The 25,294-nt window shown below is 39.5% G+C and overlaps 1 protein-coding gene across 2 annotated transcripts in view; it reads left to right on the forward strand.

Moving 5' to 3' along the window:
- macrod1 (mono-ADP ribosylhydrolase 1) overlaps nt 1–23,582 on the forward strand; it is a 125,814-nt gene extending 102,232 nt beyond the window's left edge. Inside the window, exons 6-11 of one of the 2 annotated variants that reach the window (XM_083891621.1) lie at nt 5,715–5,836; nt 7,275–7,305; nt 9,705–9,778; nt 14,893–14,974; nt 18,093–18,122; nt 23,099–23,582. In XM_083891621.1, the coding sequence (XP_083747747.1) occupies nt 5,715–5,836; nt 7,275–7,305; nt 9,705–9,778; nt 14,893–14,974; nt 18,093–18,097 (314 nt within the window). In that variant the 3' untranslated portion in view covers nt 18,098–18,122; nt 23,099–23,582. The remainder of the gene's footprint in view (nt 1–5,714; nt 5,837–7,274; nt 7,306–9,704; nt 9,779–14,892; nt 14,975–18,092; nt 18,123–23,098) is intronic. The other variant, XM_083891620.1, reaches the window with a different exon arrangement.
- Nucleotides 23,583–25,294: the final 1,712 nt, after the last annotated feature.

Below are 25,294 nucleotides of genomic sequence, written 5' to 3' on the forward strand. Positions count from 1 at the left end.
TTCCTTTATGGTTGACTGCATGTCTGACCATGGCATAATTAAACTCTGATGTCCACGGCTGTTTTATCTGCTCATTTATTGTCATTTATTTCATTATGTTGCCCGTGGCCAAGAGGAAAGGAATTAGGCTTGTAACTGGAGGGTTGTCGGTACAAATCCTGGTACTCAAAGGTACCCAATGCAATCCCCCCATTGCTCCCCAGGCACAGATGAAGTGCTGCCTACTGCTCCTGTGTCTGGTTTGTGTGTGTGTGTTCACTACTGGTGTGTAATAAGGATGGGTTAAATGCAAAGGTCAAACTCACTATCGCTAATTGGTGTGTGTGCAAAAAAAGAACAAATTCTAATATATATATATATATGTCTCTGCTGCGTTTGCTACTCACCGAGTGATGAATCACAATAGTGGTTCTACTGCTAGTTCATAGAAGCTCTTATATTAGCAGTTCTCTACCACTGTATTCTTTCTGATGTGACAGAATGTGTCAGTGTTTTCCATAATTGTGTTTCTGCAGCTCCAGCACAGAATGCAGTGTTGTGGTGTTGTAAGGTATATTTAGGTACACCGGTGTGAATATCTGTACCTTATCACCTGTATGTTTTAGTGTTTCAAGAGCCTTTTTGTGTGGAGTTTGCATGCATGTGTGTTTCCAGTTACTGCTTCCTCCCACAGTCCAAAGAACTGTGGATTGGACACTCTAAATGTGAGAGTGAAAGGTCGTTTGTATGTTGGCTTTGTGATGGACTGGCGACTAGTCCAGGGTATACCCTGCCTTTTTCCTTTTGTCATCTGGGATTGACCTCAGCTTCCTCCACAACCCTTTAGAGGATAGAGTGGTTAGAGATGATGAAAACTAATGATGTGATGTTGTATTTAGCTATTTTTTTGATTTGCAGCCAAACAATATTATCTCATTATCTTACAAATGTCTGATGTCCAAATTCATTCTGTGCAAGCTGTTCTTAAAAGAGAAGAATTAGATGAATTTGATGAAGAAAATGACTGTGAATAATACATTGCGACTGTAAATTAATAGGCTTAACAAAGCAGCATTAAAAATGTTGTCTTATCCACCTCCCATTGCATACCATATGAAAGACATGACATAAAATAAACCTTTGATAATCCATGCAATAGGAGAATATTGGTGTCTAATAGCCATGTCAATGCCTAATCAGCTTTGATTGGAGCACTTATTATTCTTTCAGTCGGGGGTTATGCACTCAGACTAAGTGATTTCTCAGGGACTGCACTCTCCTTCATCAGCAAACATCTCATTGATGAGTTGTCACATCTTTATTCAGACAAAGTTTCTTCAAGTTCATGATTCCACTTTAAGCAGAACTGCTGCACCACTCTGTGGTATAGACTTTGATCCACGCGCTTCTGGTCTTCAGGGTTCACTGAAACATCATCTGATGTGGTTTTTGATCATCAGTATACTGTTTAAGTTCACACTCTTAAAATGCCCATACTACACTAAGCACAAGTTTACGGATTACCTGGTAAATATAGTCAAGTGTAAACTCACTGTTATTAAACTTCCTGTTTGACAGACGTTCATGGACAAGTGACGTTCCCCTGTCTGTGTCCGCTGTACAAGTTCTGCCCTGCACTGCTGCACACTCATTCTGGCCTCGTGGCTTTATTGGTGTTTGTACAGCGTTTGTTCAGAATAAACAGTACTGGCTATGAGCGGTACCTGCTGCCTCACGGCAGGAGTCTGCTCTTTCTGTTTCTACTTATTTTACTCATAGTGAAGGAGTAAACGCTGATAAAGATCACTGTCGATCATTTTTATATCGTTACAGCATTTGAGGAGGAGGAGCTATGCTAACTGTGGCTCTCGTGCATCATCGAGCCATATTCTGCAGAGAAACTGTTTACTCCATAATTGTTTATTCCTGAGTTATAGTTTTTTTCATGTGTGAAGAGGAGAATCTTTTATTTTATGACTATATTTCATGCTTTAAAAAGAATGTTTCATTCTTACCACACTCAGATTGAAAGTTACTTTAGTGAGAAGTTGTTTTTTTTCAAATTAAACCTGTGATACATCCAAGATCAAGTGTCCTTTTCCACCGTCATTAACTCTGTTTCAGGTTTGTATCTGAAATAATATGTTGTAACGAAAAATAGTTTTCTGGCTGCAGCAGCTCTGGTCCACTGGCTGGGTGTAATGAGCAAATCCTGCATCACTAACCAAAATATCCTCCATCGATTGTGGTTAGTTGGCACAATTTCCTTTGTCAATGGCTACAGCTATAACAATTTCTTACAACAAGCCTTTGGAGAAATTTCAGGAAGTGAATGCGAGAGCACATTTCTGGTTCTGAAAATAGGATAGCAGGTTTTGAAGCATTAAATCTTTCTGCTGAATGTACTCCAATCCTCTCCGGTTTGGATTTAAGAGCTTCCACTGTGCAATCTGCAGCTTGCAGCTTTAAGTAATCTAGTGATAGTGTCTGGTTCATTGCAAGCAAGAGCAGTTAATAGTTAATTCAGCATTAATTAGAGCACTTTGCCAACATGCAAACATATGTAGGCTGAACGACTGGGGTTGGGAATTTACAATGCCCTAAAATGTCAAGCGCTGCAATTTAAACCTGTACCTTTTTCAAATGATTAAAAACAGGTTTATATCTGTTAATACTTTGTGTTTTCCATGTGACATTGAGTAAAAGCCATTAATAATATTAATCATCATCCAGTGTAGATGAAGCGTCAAAAGAGTATAAATGTACAACAATGAGTTTCACTGTTTATAGTCTTATAGTCTGCAGAGCAGTGTCAGTTGAGAGATGATCGATGACGGCTATCATGAGTGTTTGGCTAATCTCTGGTTATTGTGGCTTGCATGAAGTATGAATGCAGATACATTCAAAAGCCATTGCATTTCTGTCAGTGTGGTCCACCTCTTATTGTTTATCTGTGAGTAACAAACGCCTGCTCAAACGCAATTAGTCAAACTATGAAGGAAACCAAAAGGTTTTTACTTTTTTTGCATATTTACATGCAGAATTCATATGTTGTAAAAGGAAACAAAAAGCTGTACTAACTGAATGTTTAGAAAACCAAGCTTTGGTTAGGTTGTGTGATGTCAAATCTATTGCAGATCAGTCCAGTGTTGCCACTTGATTTAAAACTGAAGTGTCAAGATTGATCTGTTAAGGAAAGATCTGAGATTATCACACCATGGAATGCTGTTAGGGAGAAGTCTCAACACTAGATTTAATGCATTGCGAGAAATTTTTCTGTGTGTATATAGAGTCAGCAGTCCAACTAGGTCTTATCTCAGCAGTGGGATTCACGCTGTGAGCAACATGCTGAGACTCATCAGAATGTGTGCTGGTGTTGGCTTGTAGAGGTTGCTTAAACTCCACTGTAGCCCTCTCATCCTCGCTCAGCTTCTGTTTCTTAGGCTTTCTGTTTCCTCTCTTTTCATGCCTCCACTTCAAAAAAACAGTCCTTTCACTATTTATTTAATCACAGTAAAGGAGCGTTTCCAACTAAACAAACTGTCATTAACTTGACAGAGAAACATGCCATGAATTCGCTGAGTGTTTGAGGAAAAGTGGTGTAATAATGTTCAAAGCAAATAGAAAGTGTAGAAGACATTTTTTGCTGTGAACCTGCTGAGAGAAACAAAGAAAACTTTTTTTCACTTTGGATTGTGCCAGGCACACTCTAGGTAAGGCTTTTTCTATTTGATTAATGAAGAGAAAGCTTCTTTGGTGTCATGTTATCCTCTGGCAGCCATGATGGAGGTCGTCAGGCTAATTGGCTCCTAGCTCCAAACAAACCAGCTCACACAAATCTACTTTTTCAGACAGTTGGCTTTTATAATTATAGACAATACAACCATGACATTTGAAGGTTTACTGCCCACTTCTATATTTCAAATTATTTGCATGTAGCATTTAAAATTGATTGATTGTGCATTAACGTAATTGCTTAACGGTAAAAAAAATAATTGGGTAATCACACAGCTCACTACCTGTTCCATTTTTCTTCAAATTTGATTTAAAAAAAGATGTATGATTATTAACAAGAACAATATAATGGTTTAGAATAATGTGACCAAATCTACAAAACCAAATCTAATAGTAAGTTAGTGAGTGAAGTAAGTGATACTCTGGATCTCCCTGAACTATGAGGCAAACTGAATCAATGACATCTTTCAAATAACCTTTGAAAACACTTTCACTAAAGCCTTTAATTAATCTTAGCACATATTCTCATTGCAAGCTTGTCTTAATTGTTTTTTATGGCATCGCTATTTTAATATAATTTTGATTATATCATTTTAATTACTATTTACCTCTGTGGTTTAATTGCCTGATTTTATTTTCTCCTCTGTGTAGAGTTATACGTAGCCTGGATGCGAAAAAGTCCTACAGATATTATATATGTTTATTATTTAATTATTAATTTATCCCTTTATCCCCCACACCTAAGCCTTAAAATGTGTCTGGACATAAAAGGTTCAGAAAAAAAACGTTTTTGGCCATTTTTCCAGAATATTTTTCAGTATCTTACAATTTACTGCGTGTTAAAATTGTGTATTAACAATTTAAAATGAAGAAAAACAAAAAGTTTTACTAATAAAAAAATTAATTGGACTATTTAGACACCTGCATGTGCACTGTGTATAAAACCCTCTGTTCAAACTACATGTTAATGTCCAAGAAAATCTCTGTAGACCTCAATGATAGAATTGTGATGTCAGCCAAACTGAGTAACCAGGCAAGAAGTGCCAAACATTATTCTAACAGAGAATAATCACAGCCTTGTCTTCTTCAGGACTTCATCAGTCTTTAAGCCACTTTGAGTAAAAGGCTTATGAGTATCTTTTCTCTTGGAGTTTGCACACAAACATTTCAAGGACTTGTAGGACATTAGGGAAAAGATCCTTTGGTGTGAACTGAACTGTCTGGCCTTGATGAACGGGGCTGAGAGGAAAAACATCAGGAAAAAAAAAAACAGTCCCTCCAATGACTGTAATTGTTCTGACAGATATTTTCTATGCGATCGATCACCTGACTGAAGCATACTGCTGTGGGAGTGCTTCTCACTGTTTACTGTTTGTTTTGTGTTCTTTTTCCATTCTTAACGATTGAGCGTGGCCTTGCAATGAACGTGTTTGTGTTATGTATTGAAGTCTGTGTGCGTTTCTCTGATTGACAGAGACAAGTGAGATTGAAGAGATGTTTGAATCAAATCCTCTCCGGAGTTCAGACCGAGTCGACATGGGTGACGGTTCAGGTTTCGGCTGCAACGAGAAAACGTACCGCCGAGAAGATGATTCTGAGTGGATTCTTGACAATTCTCAGACTGTACTTAAGTGGCTTAGCCAAAGCTTAGACCTAAACCCCATAATACATCGGTGGAGAGACCTGAAAATGGCAGTTCAGACACTTCTCATTCATTGTGACAGAGCTTGAGATGATCTTGCTGGAAGAATGGGATGAGCTGTCCAAATCCAGGCACAGAATGTGCAGAGATTTACCTGAGAAGACCCAAAGCTGCTGAAGTGGTTTTTATTAAAATTCCAAATGAAGGTCTGAATATATATATATATAATATAAATTACACCACCAGCACTGTTACTACATATGTATAGTATAACAATACCTTCAAAATTGAACATATAAGCATATTTTACTCTCCTTTCTCACGTTAAAATTGCTACATCATCTCATCCTGCTTGCAGATGTGATCCACACTGTGGGGCCGATTGCTCAGGGAGGAGTTGGCGAGGAGCAGAGGAAAGCTCTGAGGTCCTGCTACGACAACAGCCTGAAAACAGCCGCTGAAAGCTCTGCACGATCTGTGGTGAGAACAGAAGGACGGAGGGATGGTGGAAGCAGGATTGTCGAGATGAAAAGGAAGTGATAAACCTAAAGAATAACGACAGCAAAAACCTGAGCGATTAAGGTTAAGAGAATGTTCAGATGTGCAAAGGCACAAAAATAATGTCGTTAAAATAGAAATGTGAGGGAAAGAAGTGAAACAGCGTTCGAACTGAGATAGATGGAGGACATGTTGGAGTGTGGAAACTCGAAGAAAGGCTTTCTGAAACACAGCAGGCAGTAGGTTTCGCAACAAAATGAAGTGTTAAAGTCAAAGAAAGACATGAACATAATGTCACAGGTATGGTGTAAAAAAAAAGACCCAAGGAAGATAGTGTTAACAGCCTCTGTTCTCAAGCATTTTACTAATTGCAAACCTCATGTATTTTTAACTGTAGTTAGTTATGTTCACAATTTACACTTCTGTATTGCTAAACATTGCAGTCGTGTTCTCTCGCAATCCTAATGTATGTTTAGCGGATCACAGCACTGTCATATTGGCAAGTCAATAGATGAATTAGAAAAAAAAAGAAGATGTTATTGTTTGAAAACAGATCTTTGCACGAGCCTGACTGCAGCTGTATGACACAAACTGTCTTTACATGTGCTGGTCAGCCATAGCTTTGTGTTTTCACCAAACTACACTGTGGTAAGTTTGTTTTTCACTTCCATCAATTTACCTTTCATCTTGAGGAACATGTGAGTCATGTCTGCACTGACTCAGCCTTGCCAGCTCCACAGTCTGGTTAAATGACTAGTTCTGGAGGCTCAGAGAGCTTCCTGACATCTGCTCGTACGTCTTTGTTTGACAGCAGGTTGAGAATCTGCCAGATTTGATCTGTTTTGAAGTTTGCTGGCTGCTTGGCTCAACTTGGACAACAACCTGCTTAAAGTAGTCCTTATTGCCATTTTTTAGCACGTAATTAAGCCTAAAATTGCCTTTTAAAATTGTTAATCCAGTTTGTCTATCTCTAACATGCCTATTCCTGACTAGGTTTTAAATATAAGCCCGCTCACAGGTAATAAGGCGTGCACATACTTTAATGTTAAGTGATAATAGAATCCTTATCTTCCATCATGAGAAGTGTCTTAACGTACTTTTTAAACCTGAAGGATTAAGTCAATGGTAGAGATTATAGATTGATGTCTTGTGTGACAAAAAGTATACAATAATATACATATAATTGATTGTGCTCCATTTGAATTACCACAATAATCCCAATAACCCACAATAAGGTTTATTGCTGCTGTAATAATGTAATCAACAACTGTTTGGTTTGTCTGCTAGTTAGGAGGAGACCATCAAGATCCATCAGGGTGTTATTTTTCCGCATGTATACGTGTGTTGAGAGATGGTAGACCAGGCTGTTATATGATCAGCAACAGACTCTAACCACTTATCTGCCATCTTTTCTCTGCAGGCTTTCCCCTGCATCTCCACTGGAATCTACGGTCAGTGAGTGTGTGATTATATTGTTTTATTCAAATTGCTCAGGGCTTTAAAGTCCAACCATATTTGTTGAGTTCCACAGAAATCCATTTTCATTTTACAACAACAAATGCTGTGTTTTCCATCAAGTGCTTGTTTCCCATATCAGTCTCTGTGTTGCTGAGGCCCCCAGTGCCTCCTGTCACATTATCTCCTGCAGCCCAGAGGTGGTTCTCGATTAAGGCCTTAGATTAAGACTGGCAGATTAAGATAGATTAGACCAGAGACAGTGTCAGATTGATGGTAATCCCCTTCACACTGGCAGGACAAAGAGTTAAGGATGGTGTTTAAACACTCCCCAGGGTGGGCTGGTTGTTGACTCACTCTCCCGCTGCTAAAAGGAGGAAAAAGGCCAGAGTTCTGATTGAGTGAGTTATCCCTGTCCTCCTCTCTATTGCGCCTGTAGATTTATATCTCTTGAGGTACTTCTTCCAGTAAGGGAGTTCAGAGTGTAACACAAGGTTCTAATTCTCTCATATACAAACAACTCTGCAGCTAGAGTTTTTGGATGTGTCTCTCAGAATTGTTTCAGACAACTTCTCAGTAATAGAAAACATCAACCACTTGTTGTTCATCTCTGCTCAAATAGAAATGAAGACATTTTCTGGGTTTTGTAGGTAGCGCTGTCCTCCGGTGTGTGATTATACTCTAAAATAAGGTAGCGGTGTTGGCAAAAGGACGAATACGTTGGTATTTTTTGAATAATGCTCCTGTCGAGTGGATTGATTGAAGTTGGAATTTGAAGGTCTGACAATCAAATGGATTTTGAGGGAATTGAGTAACTTTGCGTAGATAACTGCTGCCTTGATTACTTTCAGCAGAAACCAGTCCAGAAAAAGGACCAAACCATTCATCATAAAAATTGCTGCTCCACTCACAACCATCTACCATGTGTCACATTTGACTTGATGACTGATAGAGGAGCAGTCAGTGAGAGAATTTTCATTATTAACCAGGGTTTCTGCACAGTATTAAACCACCTGAAGGGAATTTTTTTTCGACCTAAATATCGAAGAATGACCCACTGTTATAACGTTTTGAACCCTCAGTCCAGATAATCGAGCAGGGGTCAGAATTTGGAGAACCAGGCCGCTTTACAGATAATCAAACTGAGAGCTGCAGTGCAAGCAGGAAGCTTAACAATCTGGCAATGTACTGATGGAAATGGTTTGGATATAAAAGCTGAGGAAATAATGAGGGGAGTTAGGTGGGGAAACAGCAGGTGAAGGAAGTTAGACGATTGACTGACATGGACGAGGGGCAGGATCTGAAATGACAGGATAGTTATTAAAGCTGGGGACACGTGACACAAATTTTTGCAAATGTCTTTATGTTTTTAATGGAACATGTACATAGGTGTATAGAGGCCCATTTTCAGCAACCATCTCTCCAGTGTTCTAATGGTAGATCTCATTAGAAGGCTATTGGATGATTAGAAAACCCTTGAAAACCCTTGTGCAATTATGTTAGCACAGCTAACTCTCTCTGTGACATATTAGGAGGATTTTATGGCCAGTTGCTTTAGATTTATTACATAATGCACCTGTAATGGACCCCAAACTTTTGAACGGTAATGTATGTTTGAACGATGGAGTCGGTTGTAGGTCGTCGTTCAAATGAACGTTGATATTCCAGAACCTTGAACAAATGCGAGCCAGTTTCGTAATGCCAGGCTCAGACATGTTTGCGTCTGTCATAGCACATTACAAATTGCAGGATTTTGACCATCATGTTTGGTGAAAGGAAATGATCTATCCTCAGCTCCCTGAACATAAAACACACACAAAGTGCTGTGACTGCCAGTTTTGGATATTGTTGCATTGTTAGACATTATTCATTCAAACCATGTTTTCTTTTGGGATTAGTATATGCATGTAATATTGGAAACAGAAAAACTTCATTTTGATAATAATAATGTTATTGAACCATATTTGGCTACTTGCAACACTGCAAATGCTTATTTTGATTCTCCATTTTCAGAGTACATCGCTCAGGGCAAGTCTGTGCCCCATGGTGTGTTCCTCCGTGTCCTGATATTGAACCTTTATTGATGAATAAAATAATTACTTTGCAGTCACACAGTTTTGTTTAATCGCAACAATTTGGCCAGAAGATGAATTTTCCTAGTACCTAGTTTGCAACACTGGGGCTAATTTTCAATGGAGGGGAACGCTGTAAGGTATTTTATGTCTGCATGGCGCTGTAGACGAAAACACAGAGTGATGGAAAGAAGCGTAAAGAAGAACAGATACCTGTGGAGGAAATAACAGTGCATTGTGAATGAAAACACAGGGATCTGTCACCGTATCTGTTCCTGCAAATTGTTTGTATAATGTTGATGTGTGTGTGTGTGTTTGTGAAGGATATCCACCAGAAAAGGCTGTGCATGAGGCGTTAGCTACTGTGAGAGAGTATCTGGAGGAACATCATGACAAGGTAAGTGTGTGTGTGAATGTGAGTGAGTGAGTGAGAGAGAGAGAGAGAGAGAGATTGTCAATTTTTTTCTCTACCATTTCCTCTAGGTATTATTCCTTTCACAGCTGTTGTTTTTGTTTTCTGGTGAGAGCAAGGAGAAGGGCGAAATGAGGAAAACACACACACACACACACACACACAATTGCGCACGCTCCCACACACACACACCAGCACGCACACACAATAACATACATTCAAACGCACACTCCCAAGTTCTGACTCCCGTGCTCATGGCAAAGTCTGTGTTTTAATTAGCTCCTTACGGGACTCAGGCCGACTAACACAAACACACATGCGGCACACTTTCCCTGCGGAGAAACAGTGAGCAGAGAAAAGACAAAATGATGGAATAGATGACTGGAGGGGAGAGACGGGGGGGAGGAGAGGGGTGATGGGTGATTGAAACAAAGAAGAAACTTTCCAATCAGTCGTTTACATGCTCTAAACTCTCCTCCCCTCTCCCTCGTTCACTTCAGAGGTCTCCTCCCACTCCTCTTTTTTAATCTTTCTCTCTCTGTGTAACCACCGGGCTGCATCACCTCCCTGTGAGGGTGTTGACGATGTTATTGTTAGCACTGGCGTCTCTAGAGTCTCTGCAGCAATACCGGTCGACTGATGCAATCCGCCGCGCCAGGCTTAATAAGCCAACATTAAGCATTACATGATTTAGCACAGCAGACAACAGTCAACAAGCCTTAAATGGCTGAAAATAAGACCAGAAAGACAAACCAATGAGGCATTTATTTACGTTCTGCTGAGAGGAACACATTTTTTTCTCGGTTCATTGTAAACAAATGAGATTGTGAGATGAAGTTCATTTGCATGCATATAAAGTAAGAATGTTCACCAGAGGAAATTGAGTTTACTCTTGATTTGAACTGCTTCAATTTAACATTTTTTTTTCTTTTACTGTTTGTTTTGTTGGTCTCGCTCTGGCTTGGAGAGAGCTATAATGTAAAAAATGAAATTGAAAATTGCAGACACATTGAGGCACAAAATGGATTCACGAAAAGGGCAACGTGCCAACATACTGCATCAAGTGAAATAATAATAATGTAATCATGAATTCATAAAACACAAACAAAAGCTGTTGAGAAAGTAATAAACAAGACGGCGCTTATCTTTCAGGCTTACAGGGTTTTTTTTACACTGGTGTCAAAGTTGACCCCGAAATTTTCAACCAACGATATATTTTATCACATTTTCAGCAGGTGCGTCACTGACTGGCTCTCGCTGGGATTTTAATCACATCACATGATCTTTACCTCAGCCTTGGGAGTAATGCTCATTTACGACCACAGTTAGACACAGTTAGCCACACATGCCCTTTTTTTTCCAGCTCACATAAATGTTTGTACGATTGCCTTAAACATCATAAACAAGCCATTCCTAACACTCCACCAACAAAGCTGTTTTTGCAAATGTTCAAACTGAGCTTGACCTTTAAAACTCATCGTAGTGAGCAAGAATGATGGGGGAAAAATATCCGAGGTTATTAAAATACTCATGTTTTCAGGATCACAGCTCTGTATCCAGGGCCTCTCTCATCACAAGAGCACAAAGAGATGCCGTTTGTTTCATATGCGACAGTTGACTCCAGGCAATCTCTGTCTCTGAAACTCTCTGCTGATATTGACACATTTTATTGTTTTTTATTGTTCTAGTGCAGTGCCCGTGCAGCTTGACTGCACCTTATCTGACATCATAATCACCCACACATCTTGCACTCGCTTAACTTTTTACCTGCAGATGCTTATCCTCTCAGGTAGCCCGCAGTGCTGTGTGAGTCAGAGGGGGAGGGGCTATATTTAACCATATCTTTTGCATTACTTATTCAAACAACGTCAAACTTGGTACTGCACTCAGTAGTGCCCTTAGCAAGACACCTGTCATAATAAACAATTTTTGAATTTCAGGAAATGATCCATTTGCCCTGAAGCACTTTGACAGTGAGCTGACTTTAGTCCCAAAAACAAAAAGTATCTCGGAATGACTTGAAATTTACCATCATAATAGTCGGCATCGCCCTGAACAAGGATCCGTTGAAAATGTTTGCAAACCTCTTAAGGAATAATTTTAATGAATATTTGAACTTCAGGAAATGATCCATTTGCCCTGATGCACTTTGACAGTGAGCTGACTTTAGGTTGCACGTGTTATATTTTATACAAAGAAGCTGTGTAATGAAACAACACACTTGCTGTGTTGGTATATATAGAGACAAAATGAAAACAGGATAAGACATTCAAAACAAGATAGATAGATAGATAGATAGATAGATAGATAGATAGATAGATAGATAGATAGATAGATAGATAGATAGATAGATAGATAGATAGATAGATAGATAGATAGATGTCCCTGTGATTCATCCAAATCTTCATCAAAATTCCTAATCTGATCGCTCAAAGCCTCCCTGAACATCTGCTTACCTCACACAGCAGGACAGTGAACGTTGCTGCAGTTTGAAGAGGATATAAATACAAGCTTGAAAAGATCCCTGAAAGATGGGCAGCTTTGGGTGTTATTGTTTGCTTTATCATCTCTTGGGTCCTTGTTGAAATAGTATCAAAATGAGCTTTTGGCTGATAATATCTTCTGGAGGCCATGTTGCACCTCACTACACATTATGTTTCCCTTATTGCAAATGTGGGAGGCTGCAAAATGGCATGAAGTGGATGAAACGTGTGGAGGTCAGAGATTTCCATATCTCCTCTTTTGACCTCCTTTCAAATCCTGGCAAGGCATAGTCGTTGTGTAACAAGCTGGGACTGAAAACCACGAGCTGCAGACAAGCAGGCTGCTGAAATGTCTTTGAAAGCAACGAGACTTAAACTCCAGGCATAAAGTCAAAGAAGTCACAGCTTGACTGTAAAATATACCACCTTGCCCAGAAGAGAAGAATCTAAACTTTAGTAGCGGCATCATAATGGTTATAATATATTTGTCAGAATCGGAGAAAGAAGAGAACATAGTTGAGTTTATAAAAGCCTCTTTTTCTTTTTTACTGTAGCCATCATAAGTTTTAATCATCAGGCATATAGTGTTATGTATTGTGCTGCACTGTATGTCCAAGTATACACATCATAGTGTAAATATTACAGTGTATCTAGGAACACACGAGCGCAGAGCATAAAGATGCTTTATTGTCATAAAGTAGCTGCACTTACTCGACCGGTGTCTTAACATTATTTGAAAGTTATTATGTTTATGGCCGTGTGTGTGTGTGTGTGTGTGTGTGTGTACTTGTGAACCGGTTTAACAGGGGACGTTGGTGCCTTTACACACCCACAAACAGGGGACCCATGTTGAACACGGACATTTTTCAGGTCCCCTCTTGTTCATGCTTTAAATCAAGCTAAAATCATGTCTAAGATTCTCTGGTGATTTTCTTTTTTAATATTAGACTTGCTAGTGTGTGTGTGTGTTAAAGCCCATACTCAGCAGTGCCCCTGCTGGCCTGTGTGTGTATGAGTTTTGTCTTATGGCTGTGGATTTAGTCCTGTGAATTTAACTAATGGCTCTTTTCCACTATGGTCACGTGACACACACACAGACGAGTGACTTATAGAGCAGTTGTTTTTTAAGTGTAACTGAATCATTAGAATCAGTTAATTACAACTATTTGTTCAGTACTTCCTCCATGACCGGAGCAAATACAGCAAATACAGGGTCTGTGATGCAGCTCGAGATCAGCAGTGCTGTTGCTAAACACACCAGATCCTCCTGGTCCGGGCACTATCGCTTGGAACCTTGCCAGAGCAGGTACTACAAAAAGTAGCTGGGACCAGGGACTATGCTAGTGGAAACGCAAAATAACCGACTTCCATTCATTTAGACAAATAAAGCACTATCCCTAACCTTAAATATAACTAGATCTATAACTAGATCCCTAACCTTAACTATAACTAGTTAATGCACAACTGAAATCTTAGTACTAGACTTAACCAGTTCCTCAGAAACGAAGTTCTGCCTCATTAGAACCAGGTTTTGGTTTAGGTGAGGACTACTGGTCCTGACATGGTGGGTGTTTATGCCAAAAAACATATTAAAGCAGTAACAAATACAAGAACATACATATAGACGCAGTTAAACACCTGCACAAAAGCACAGGGTCACTTTTCTCTTAGTCACAAGTACTTTATAGATCTATACAAAAGTCCACCTTTTGAATCTCTCTCTCTCGTTTCGATTTTCACTTAAATATACCTGAAAGAAGACATAGGAAATACAAAAAAAATTGAAATATGTCATAAAAGTGTTTGCGCCTGATGGAGGTGGAGGTGCGTTGATAAAAGGTAAATGTGCGTAAGTGCACTGGTAAGAGTTTCATCATATTTTCAATGATTATGTGTTTGAAACATCGCTCCAGCTTCTGCATTTCACTGCACTGGATAAATAGTGAAAACAGCAGGTGAGAGGAGTGATGAAGAAACCACAATAATCCTTGACTCAGTGCAAGAAGCAAATATTATGACTCTCATGGATGGTAAGCAACAACAAAATGCTTTTTGATCACACACTCCAGGATCTTACTCGACGCTCTTTATAGACATCATTACGTTGTGCCTTCTTTTCCTTCTGTGGTGACTTCTGTGCCACCCACTGCTTCTCTGGAAACTCACTCCTAATATTCGCTGAGCAGCAGTGGGTTGGAAAACACACATGAATGCATATTTTTGTTGTGTCGCAAGTAATGCGATACAACGAAATGCGTGAAAAAAGGGTGCCGGGAATCCACATTTTAATGGGAACACACACACACACACACACCAGCACTCAGTGTTGTAGGCACTGTGTTGTAGAATGACTATAATAGGAAGCTAATAGCAGAGTAATGGACTGATGCATTAGCTGCTTCCTCCTGGTATTCAATTCAATTCAATTTTATTTGTACAGCTCCAAATCACAACATACATTATCGCTTTTACATTGTTGCTTTCCTGTAATAAAGGTCTCTGTGTGTGTGTGTGTGTGTGTGTGTGTGTGTGTGTGTGTGTGTGTGTGTGTGTGTGTGTGTGTGTGTGTGTGTGTGTGTGTGTGTGTGTGTGTGTGTGTGTGTGTGTGTGTGTCAGCTGGACAGAGTCATCTTCTGCGTGTTCTTGCCCACGGATAAGGAGCTGTACATGCAGAACCTCCCGCTCTACTTCCCTGCTGGTGAGTTGACTTTCCCACTTTCCCTCTCTCACTCTCTCTCTCACACACACACACACACACACACACACACACACACACACACACACACACACGACTGTATACAGTGAGGACATCTCAGCTCCAACTCAATTTAGCTACAAGCACTAATGGAGACACACAGTGATGTCATTCCCTGCATGCTATTTGTACATACAATACAATACACAAGGCCAGAATACTGTGTGTGTGTTAAATGTTTACAAATGTACATTTCAAATAAGAAACGTTTAATTTTCAAACGACAAAGGCATCAGGAAACACACAACTGCCACACACTAAGGGAAACACACTGCTAACACAAAATCATGCATGTTTTCATTTGATCGGGTATTTTTTCATATGATCACTGAGTAAAACATCTTCATTATGGTGAATAAAAAAAACATTTATTTTATTTATTTAACTATTACTTAACCAGGTTGGTCCTATTGAGGACAGATATCTCTTTTGCAAGGGAGACTTGGCCAGACTTGTATACACTCTTAGAAATAAAAGTGCTAAGTAGAACCATATAAGGTTCTTCAGCTTGTCCTCATAGGAGAACCCTTTTTGGCTCCAGGTAGAACCTTTTTTACAAAAGGGTTCCAGGTGGAACCTTTTAAACCCTTATTCAGGAAAGGGGTTTTCAGAAGCAAAGGTTCCAGGTAGAACCTCAGCCCTTGTAGAAGGACACTTTTGGAACCCTTATTTCTAAGAGTGTACCTACATTACATTACATTAGTGTTTTGGTCTTTTCTGTAGCTGTGAAAACTACTTTATTAAGACATTATTTGTTCAGTCAAGTGAATTAATCAGAACACAAATTCCAGTGACTAATGTCATATAATAATTGAGTCAGACATTTGAGTTAAGACTCAAATGTGTCAAATAGTGCAGAGAGTGATCTGTGTTACACGTATGCGTTGTTGTGTTATGGTGTGGAATATTTCACTGAGAGACAACGAGATGTAATCCACTAAATCTACATTTTATTTATTTTTTTTGAGTTATTGCACTACTAAAAATCTGACAGATTTACTCATCGCTCTTCTGACATATATTGGAACAGACACTTACAAATGTTGGGGAGTGCAGGAAAAATCCACATAGCCAGTTTCACGGATACAAATAGGATCATAGAAAAGAGAATTACACCTTTTGCTTTGACAGCAGCATCATGTCACTGTGTTCATTACAGAGCTGGACTCAGTACAGTCTGAATAAACATATATCAGCACTAAATCAGCTTTCAGCACCTTTTAAAGCTCATTAATTAACATCTCATTTATTTTTAATGTGTTTACAAACACTACCATGCACAACAACTTTATTCTTGGCCCCTGTGTAGAAATGTGTTACATGCACGTGTGTGTGTGTGTGTGTGTGTGTGTGTGTGTGAGAGAGAGAGAGAGAGAGCATCAAGGTTGCGTCTTGCTGTCAAATCATAAGTTATTCATCCACTGAAGATGTTTAGTTGTTCACAAAAACTGCATTACCACCTCACGCTAGACGAGGGGTGGGTCAAAACATCCATTTGGTGATATATCGTCATCCTTCCTCGTGCAGTACGATAATTAATGCGACAGTTTAATAAACAAATGAAGGCACTTCAAAGTAAACAGTTCCTGCCAGTTTCACTCCCCAGACGTAGAAGTAACGTGGTCGAAGAAGAGGGATAATGGCGGAGAAAGCTACGTTAAGAGATGCTCCATCCACGTTCAAAACGTAGACTTTGTGCACTTTGTTTGAATAAATGGTTTGAGTGTTTTCTCATTTTTCAGCTTCTTAAACATGAATATTTTCTGGTTTCTTTGCAAAACAAAACTAAATCATTCTGGACAAAACAAGACATTTGAGGACATGGTCCTTTCCATGTTTGAGAAACACAGATCAACATTTTCTGACATTTTATGGACCAAACAATTAGTCTGTCCATTATTTTCTCGATTATTCGACGATGAACATAATCATTCGTCCTAAGCCCTCATGGCCTTGCAATATTAACTATCACAAAATCGTTGTATCGTGACATTATTGGTTTCGTACACCATGTATCGCGTATCGTAACCCTAACCCCTAACAGTGGTTAGTAATGTTTCAAAGTCACGGTTTGGATTTTAGGGTCATGGTTCTGTACAGATTTGATAAAACAGGAAAAAAAAAAGGAAAAAAAAATGTACTTTATGTCACAATCTTTGTGAAACAATCATAAAAGTTTGTAAGTAAGAGCATGTTTCTGCTTTCTCTGTCAAAGTCAAATTCAAAGGACTTTATTGGCATACAGTAAGGAAGAACAACAAAAACTGTGTAGTGACCAAATGGAAACAAGATTAGGCATGCAAAAAAATATGTAGTGATAGATAGATAGATAGATAGATAGATAGATAGATAGATAGATAGATAGATAGATAGATAGATAGATAGATAGATAGATAGATAGATAGATAGATAGATAGATAGATTCTATGACATAATAATATATCATAATAGAGATGTGCAGATGGTGGACCCGGGGCCGGGCTGCTGTGTTTGCACATTGTTGCACTTCACCCAGCAGGTATGGAAGTTTGTGGCACTCAGTCAGGTGTTCAAAGTCTTTCTGAGTGTTTGTGATCAGAGGGAGAGTACGCGTCTCTGAGGTCTCGGTACAGTTGGCAGGTTGTTAGGAAGCGTGGCTCGGTCTGCGCCGCATTTAGTCTTGTTTTGGGAGCCAGGTTTACTGAGTCTGTACACGGCCAAGGATATCCTCAGTCTCAGGTTTTGTGTGAATGAGTGAATAACAGACATTCAGTGATGAACCATGGAGAATATTCATCAGAAGGTCATAATATTGTTCAGTACATGTGTACAAGTGTCCATAACTGAGTTTGTAGCTGAGGGAAGCTTCAAACAATCACTACTATGAACTCTACTTACCACCATTTCTCTCTCTTAGGACAAAAGTATTTCCCAAAGTGCTTAATTGTTTCTTTATTCTCGTTCAGATTTTGCTGCCAAGAATGTGCTGAAAATATTTCACTGCTTTGTGTTCCTTGTTGAAAAGTTTCTTCTTCTTCATTCACTTCTGTTTTGCATTGATTTTTTCTGTCCACCACTTTAGCTTGACCAGTGACTGCAGCTTATTTTGCAGGTAACAAACCCAGTGTGTGACAAGAGGAATAACTGCATTTAAATCTTGTTGCATTGGTATAGCCTTAACCTCAACCCCTGTGTGAAAAGTAAATCATTTGTCACGGAGGAGAAACACTTGCTTTTACTGCAACCAGGACCAGTTAAATGAAAATGACTTTTTGCATGTGGTGAATGGGCAGTGTTGGTCTCACGATAGCCAGTTGAAAGTGTCATTTCTTTAAAGCGCCTGGTTCCAGTGGAAAAAAAAGCCACAGTTTCAGTCTCAAGGTTGTTCTGTGCATGTGCGACTCACGTCTCACCTACTTTTCAAAGGAGGCTAAAGCAAATGTAGTGCGCCATCATTGCAGATTGATCTGTGTGGTTAAATGAAGTTTGGTAAATACGTAAATTTTATGTTGGCTTGAGCTGTGACATGATGACTTCACCCATTTGTTTTGATTACGCCCATGATTGATGGAGTTATAATGCCAAGCAGTCTGGGCTCCTAGGAATGATCAGTCATTCACTCAATTATTCAAATTAAGCATCGGTATTACAACTGCAGCCATAACCTCTAATGTCTCACTTTACCAGCCCTATAAATCAAACTCACCCCTCATCTCCGAAACATTTTGAGACAGAGGTCTCCGCCATCGTGTTTTCTGCATTTATACGAGATATTTTTAGCGTTGCTACAGCAACGAACACAAAAAGCAAACAATAATATTTGGAAGTAGTTGAGGAGAAATCCTATAATCTTCCCCTCCACATTGTTTTGATATGGTTTGGTCACAGTTTTGGATTTAACTGAGGAGGTCAATCATACTTAAACATACACGGTTGGATGTTTCATTCATTCATTCATTCATTCATTCATTCATTCATCCATTCATTCATTCATTCATTCATTCATCTTCTACCACTTTATCCTCCACATGAGGAGGCCACAATCCTAGCTGCCATACGGCAAAAGGCAGGGTACATAATCAATCAATCCATCAGGGCAAAATCATTATTTTTCCAAATAAATTACAAACTAAAATTTTACAAACCTTCACTTTTCTGATGACAAAATCCAGCACAGTGCATCAGGGTTGAAACTAGGGCTGCAACTAACGATTATTTTTTCGTATTAGTCGATTAATCATGATTATCTCCGTTAGAACCTATTTTGGACTTCTGTTTAACCTACATACAGTGGACTCACGACATTTATCACAGTTAAATACCTGAAACTAAATGATCACAGATTTCTCAAAGCTTAAATATCGAATTAATCTGCTCCAAATGACACAGTTGATAAGTGAAAGAGGTTTACAATTCATTATAAACGCTAGTATCGACAGAGCCTGAAATGAAAGTGTGTCGACGCAGCTTCGCCTGTAATTCACCGATTACTGCCGTAAAGTACACATTAACGTAAGTAAACTAGCATTCGCTAAGCTAGCGTTCGCTAAGCTAGCTTCTCCCATGATTTTCCGACTGACAGACGTACGACACAAACGTATTATGTACTCGCATCATAGGCTGATGGTTAATGAATAAATGAGCAAGTGATTTAAAAATATCTACGAGGTATCAACGTGAACTCACTTCTCCGGGTATGCGATGGCTCAGGGTGTCGGCGTTTAAGGTGGAATGAGAGTTGCACTTCACAGAGATTGCATTTAATGTGTTTCGCTGGTTTATTGTCAGTGAAATGTTCCCAAACTTTGGAAACTTTGGGTCGGATTTTTCGAGCCTCTTCGCCTGTTTCCGCCATAATTTTTGCGTTCTTCTTCTCTGCTTCCTTGCGGCACATAAACAGCGAGCAATACTGCCCCCAGCACTTCCTGTAGGTAGTTCTGGATAGTGCGAGTGTGTGTTCGTTTACACTGAAGTTACAGATTAGCATGAAGCGTCCGGTGTGTGATTTACAACAACAACACAACAAATTTTTGTAGTTGACGTAATCGATGAATGGTGGGTTAGGGTTAGAGTTAGAGTTAGGGTTATCAATGAATTTGAAATGAGGGGAGAGTTTTCATGCTCTCAGCGTCAGTAAAGTTAACAAAGAGATGCTTGTGGGTTTGGAATCTATCACTCACGATGACATTAATATGCATGTTGCTCAGCAGATATGCATACAGTACACGTATATATAAAGGAGCAGGAGGGGAGACACAAGACGAGATGAAAACACATCTTAGGCTAAGGATTTAAAGCACTTAAATTATATGTGACAGACAAGGAGTTTCAGGAGAGCAAAAAGAAGAGGGGAAAAAAACACATCATTTGATTCAAAATAAAAGCTGAATCAAACCATTGTTGCTGCCGCTTTAAAGCTAAGCTTTAAACCTAGACACTGTGGTGAGAGTCTTAGTTTTTTGATCTTTTCTGCAGACAGAATTGGTCGATACCAGAAGGGATTTCTCACATATTTCAAAGCAGGCCTAAGGGAAGATCAGTTGCTAAAAATAATGGGATCTCGAACTGTGATTTCCCTCGCTCTCTCTGCTTTAAACATAAAATAGAAATTCGGTATGTGGGGAGTGTTCTGTCGGCACAAATGTAACAACGTCTGAGGGAAATTAGCAACTCACAGTACCGCGCTGTACAAATGTGAGTGTCGTTCCGACGGTTTGCAATGAGTTCCTTTCACTACACAGAACAAAATAATGTGTACAAAGTGGGACTTAACATTTATGCTCCAGTAAATAATAGACATGAAACAGTGTGTCTGCCTCGCTACCTGACTAATATTTCGGAGAATTCCTTAAAGTAGTCATATTATACCCTATTTCTCCAAGTTAACCTAGTTCCCTGGTGTCCTAATGAACATGTCTGTGGCATGCTTTGGTCAAAATACCTTAAGGATGAAGCACCACAGCAGTTCAATCACCCTGCCAAAACAGCCCTGTTCAGCCTGTCTCTTTAAATGCAAATCAGCCACAGGAAACTATGTCAGCGTCACTGAGGCTCCAGGAGCTAACAGCAGTTAGCATTTGGGAAAGCGATCATTTGCCGACTCTAGCCGGCACATTGCCGTCATATATAAAACGTATTCAAATCCTCTGAGGCTGGAAGTTTAGTGTGTAGAACTCTGTGCTGCACTGTGCAGCCAAGAATAGAACACTTCGCTGATACTATTGCCCTCGCCTGCACTCTCGCGTTTTTTAGGGACAAAGCGGAGCTCAGTGAGGCAACAATTCCAGGAATTTCTACAATGTGACCTCACAATGAGTGCGGAAGTCAACATCCCGTGTTTTATCCCTTGTACTTAGACTGAGACAGACCACAAAAACATGAGTGAGTCAAGTTTTTTCACACTTTGGCCTACTCATAAGGCCTCCAGAGTCCCAAATATAAGTATTACAATGATTAAAAAGTTGATTTTGTATCCTTTCACCTCATCCGTGTTTCACAGAATTAACCTAAAGTCCGACCTGCTTTACTAGAGCAGCTGTTCTGGGTCAGGGTTACTGTAAAAACACATCACTCTGTCACCACAGACACAAAAACAGAACACTGCTATAACTGTGATGTAACTGTGTGAACTCACTTGTGGTTTGAATGTAAGTTATAAAATTGTATAATTGCTTTTCATAGCCATAGAATAAGTTTGGTGTATGAACTTAAGGGGAGGTGTCTTGTTTTACGTAGGCTGCCATCTTGTGCCTTTTACAGCAGTCTTCACGGTCAAACCAGTCACAGCTGAGTCTTGTGGGTTGTCAGCGAGGTCAGATTGGATGATTATCCTTGGTGACTAACGTCTTTTGTCGTAATGTTTTTTTTCTCCTTATATTCCACTGACCACGACTACCAGGGCATTGAGCGGTCAAACCATTCACGGCACGTCCACTGTAGTTACTAAGATACACACCTTGGAAAGGGAGAAGTCACTGAAGGAGTCTTCGGTTACGTCTGCAGTCTCACTATGAGATGACACTAACCTTTAAGGGTGTAAAAGGAACACGTACAAACTTAAAGGTTACGTATTGTTTGACAGAAATTACACATTAGGCTCTCGGTTACTTGTCGCTACATTAACTTCGAAATAATTATTCTTCTGTTAAGTGCAGATCAAATAACTATGTATAACATGAAAAGTGTCATTTGTAGTGACAAATGCAATTAACACCTGCTCCACAGAGTGTTTAACATCTTTCAACAGTGATTTTTTTAAAAACTGGTAGTTGTTTTTAGCAAAGGGGGGGGGAAACAAACTGATACTGATGCACTGTACCCAGATTTTAACTTTATAAAAAGTTTTGTTACTGTGTGTTTCACTCAGCTGGCCAAAGAATTCACTTAGTACAGCTTTACACAGAGCCGTCCAATAATTATTTTACACCATCTGTTTTGTGACCTTTGTCACGACACCAAGTCCTCAGTGTTTGAAAGTTAACACGTGAAAGCCCCTTTGAAATCAGCTCTTTCACATCTCCACACCGGGTCAGCTGACGAAGCAGTGGTTATTTTTTCCAAAGGTACACACGTGTGTGTCCCTTAAAGAAACAATAAAAAAAACAACACAAAGTCAGTGGTAGCTGTTGGTGTTTTTCTCCTCTAATGGATGTGCAGCAGATTTTGTAGCAGCAGTGAGCAAGCAGTAGCGGTGCTTGGCTGGTAGATGGAGTGGAACTGTCTGTCTGTCTGTGTGTGTGTGTGTGTGTGTGCGTGTGTGCGTGCGTGTGTGCGTGTGTGTGTGTGACACAGCGGCTGCAGGCAGCCCTCCAAGTCTCCACTATAAACCTTATGTGTCTCTAACACCTGGCACTTCCCACACTGGCTGTCTGTTTGATGTGTATGTGCCTCGGTTTCTGCATGCTACGAGTGTGTCTGCGACCATGTTGGACTCGGGATGACTAATCCTCACTAACGGATCCCTCTGCAGCAAAACCAGGTGCTCCAATCAGCAGAATGCTATTCTTTGTTGCATGAAGTTAAAATGGTCACCTTCGCCATATTTCACTGTCTCTCTCTCTCTCTCTTTCTCTCTCTCTCCATCGTCAGCCTCCCCAGAATCCACTGTCAGGAGTAAACTCTGAGAGTGGATCTGTCAGATTGTGTTGCCGTGGCTACACTCTTGTCTGCTACGCTCAGCATCCAGACTCTTCCTCCTCCTCGCTGTTGACGTGAATCCAGACCTTCTTCAGCTGGAAGATGTGATTGCTTTTTTATTCTTCTTCTTCTTCTCCTGAAGGTTAAGGTTGTTTTGTTTTGAAGTGCACACGAGTCCTTCTGCACATGTCGATTACGTTCTTCTCCGTCTTCTCCCACTAATGGTTTTCAAGTTTTTTCAAAAGCAAAGCGTGCAATAACAGCGACAGTGTCTCTTTTTAAAATAAAGGATTTGTCGTTGTAAAGGATTAACTTCACCATCATTATTAGCTTGCACAACATTTGTTGGTTCTAGTGTTGAATCTGATATTCCACTGTATGCGCATGTGTGTGAGACGATGATAAAAGCTTATTAAAGTGAATTGCACAGGCAGGCTTCTTCTCTCTGTGTGTGTGTGTGTGTGAATTGATTATTTCTCAAGATGCAATATGAGTCAGTGAGCTGAGCACCACAAGGGAACAGTTGACATGAATATTTCCTTCCTTGTTTTCTCTTGTCTGAGAGTGATGGAGACAGAATGAGGGATCCTTCTGTCGCTGCAATTTGACGTTAAAACGATAAATGTTTTTTATTCGGAGATTGAGATTTTTTTTCTCTCCGCACAGAAACGCGCCGCTCGTTGTTGGGATTAAACTGCAGAGCATATGTGTGGTGTGTAGAAGAGTGCAGAAGCATCAGCGGGGAGTGAGTCGAGATCAATATAATATTATTGTTAGTGCTTTCCCAATAACAGTGGGTCACTATTCAGCAAATACAAGGTAATGATGCAACATCAGATAAAAACTCGTGGTCCGTGTAAATCTCCAACTTCAGCTCCTCAACTTGATCATTTGTAATTACATTTTAGAATGACAATAAAATCCTGTTTGTATTATTGCAATTCCACTGAAGGTGAGCAGTAATACACTATTGAATTGTCATTGAGCCCTTGTCGTCCCTAAATACCAATATCAAAAGTGATTTATCTAAAATATGTGCAACGGCAACGTTTGGTGTTAAACAGGGCTCACGCACAACATGGCAAGGACATGGTTTCACAAGATTATAATACCCAGCGTTGCATTACACTTCCTGTAACTGTTTAATGTATTACAAATGTATTAGACCACCCGTAAATGTTATTAACTAAATTCACCTTTTTATACTCTTTATACTCACTGGGCTTCCTCTCTGAGAATTAATCAAGCATAAACATTCAACCACTAAAGCAAATGTTTCTGTTCAGGAATGCAAGTAAATAACTATTATTTGACGTCTTAATTAAGAAATAATAATATTATTATGACTGTTTGTTTTGTACAACTTTACCTTTGAAAATGGTTAAACTTCAGTGTGAAAAATAGCATAAAAAATTATTTTGGAATCAATTACCATCAATTATTTTGGAATCAATTACCAATGCTGAAAGAGAGAGAGAACATTAGCTAAACTGGGCAAAAACTCCATCTCTTGCTTTCTTTCTTGTGTAGAAAAGTATCCACACTGACATGTCTGATACTATTTTCCCTGCAGACCCTCAGTTTTCTCCTCCTCTGATCAGGACGTTTTTTAGAGGGGTACAGGGGCTTTTTTGTTTGGTATTTTAAATGCTTAGCAGCAGCGAGCTGTTCTCTGGACTGTCATTACTGGGTGGTGATGGTGGTGGTGAAGTAACAGCTAACATTGTGCCCATATATACAGTATCTCATAGACGCTCTAATCAACACCTAACTAGTAGTTCCCTCTGGAATTGCATTGAGATCTGACTTGCTTGTATTTAAATCACACATTCATTGTAATACCTGACTCTTAAAGCTTGAGACTGTGATTTGTTTCTATAACACCCCCCGTTTATGTTATGTGTTAAAATCCTCAGATTGCCACCATTAAACACGGAAAAACAAACAAAAAAAAAGTCTAGAAAATGTTGTAATAGTGATATTATAATGAGCACAGGCAGTATGTCAGCGAGTCACTCCTTTAAATTTGAATGAAAATGATGCGTTATGTTTATTTATTGATGGATATCAGGATTTGAAGGATTTCGATGAATAATATAAGGGTAAAGTGTTTTGGAAACAACTTATACTGTAGCCTACACTGATTTT

This window comes from Microchirus variegatus (genome assembly GCF_963457635.1).
Source record: "Microchirus variegatus genome assembly, chromosome: 6".
In the NCBI taxonomy this organism is placed as follows: domain Eukaryota; kingdom Metazoa; phylum Chordata; class Actinopteri; order Pleuronectiformes; family Soleidae; genus Microchirus; species Microchirus variegatus.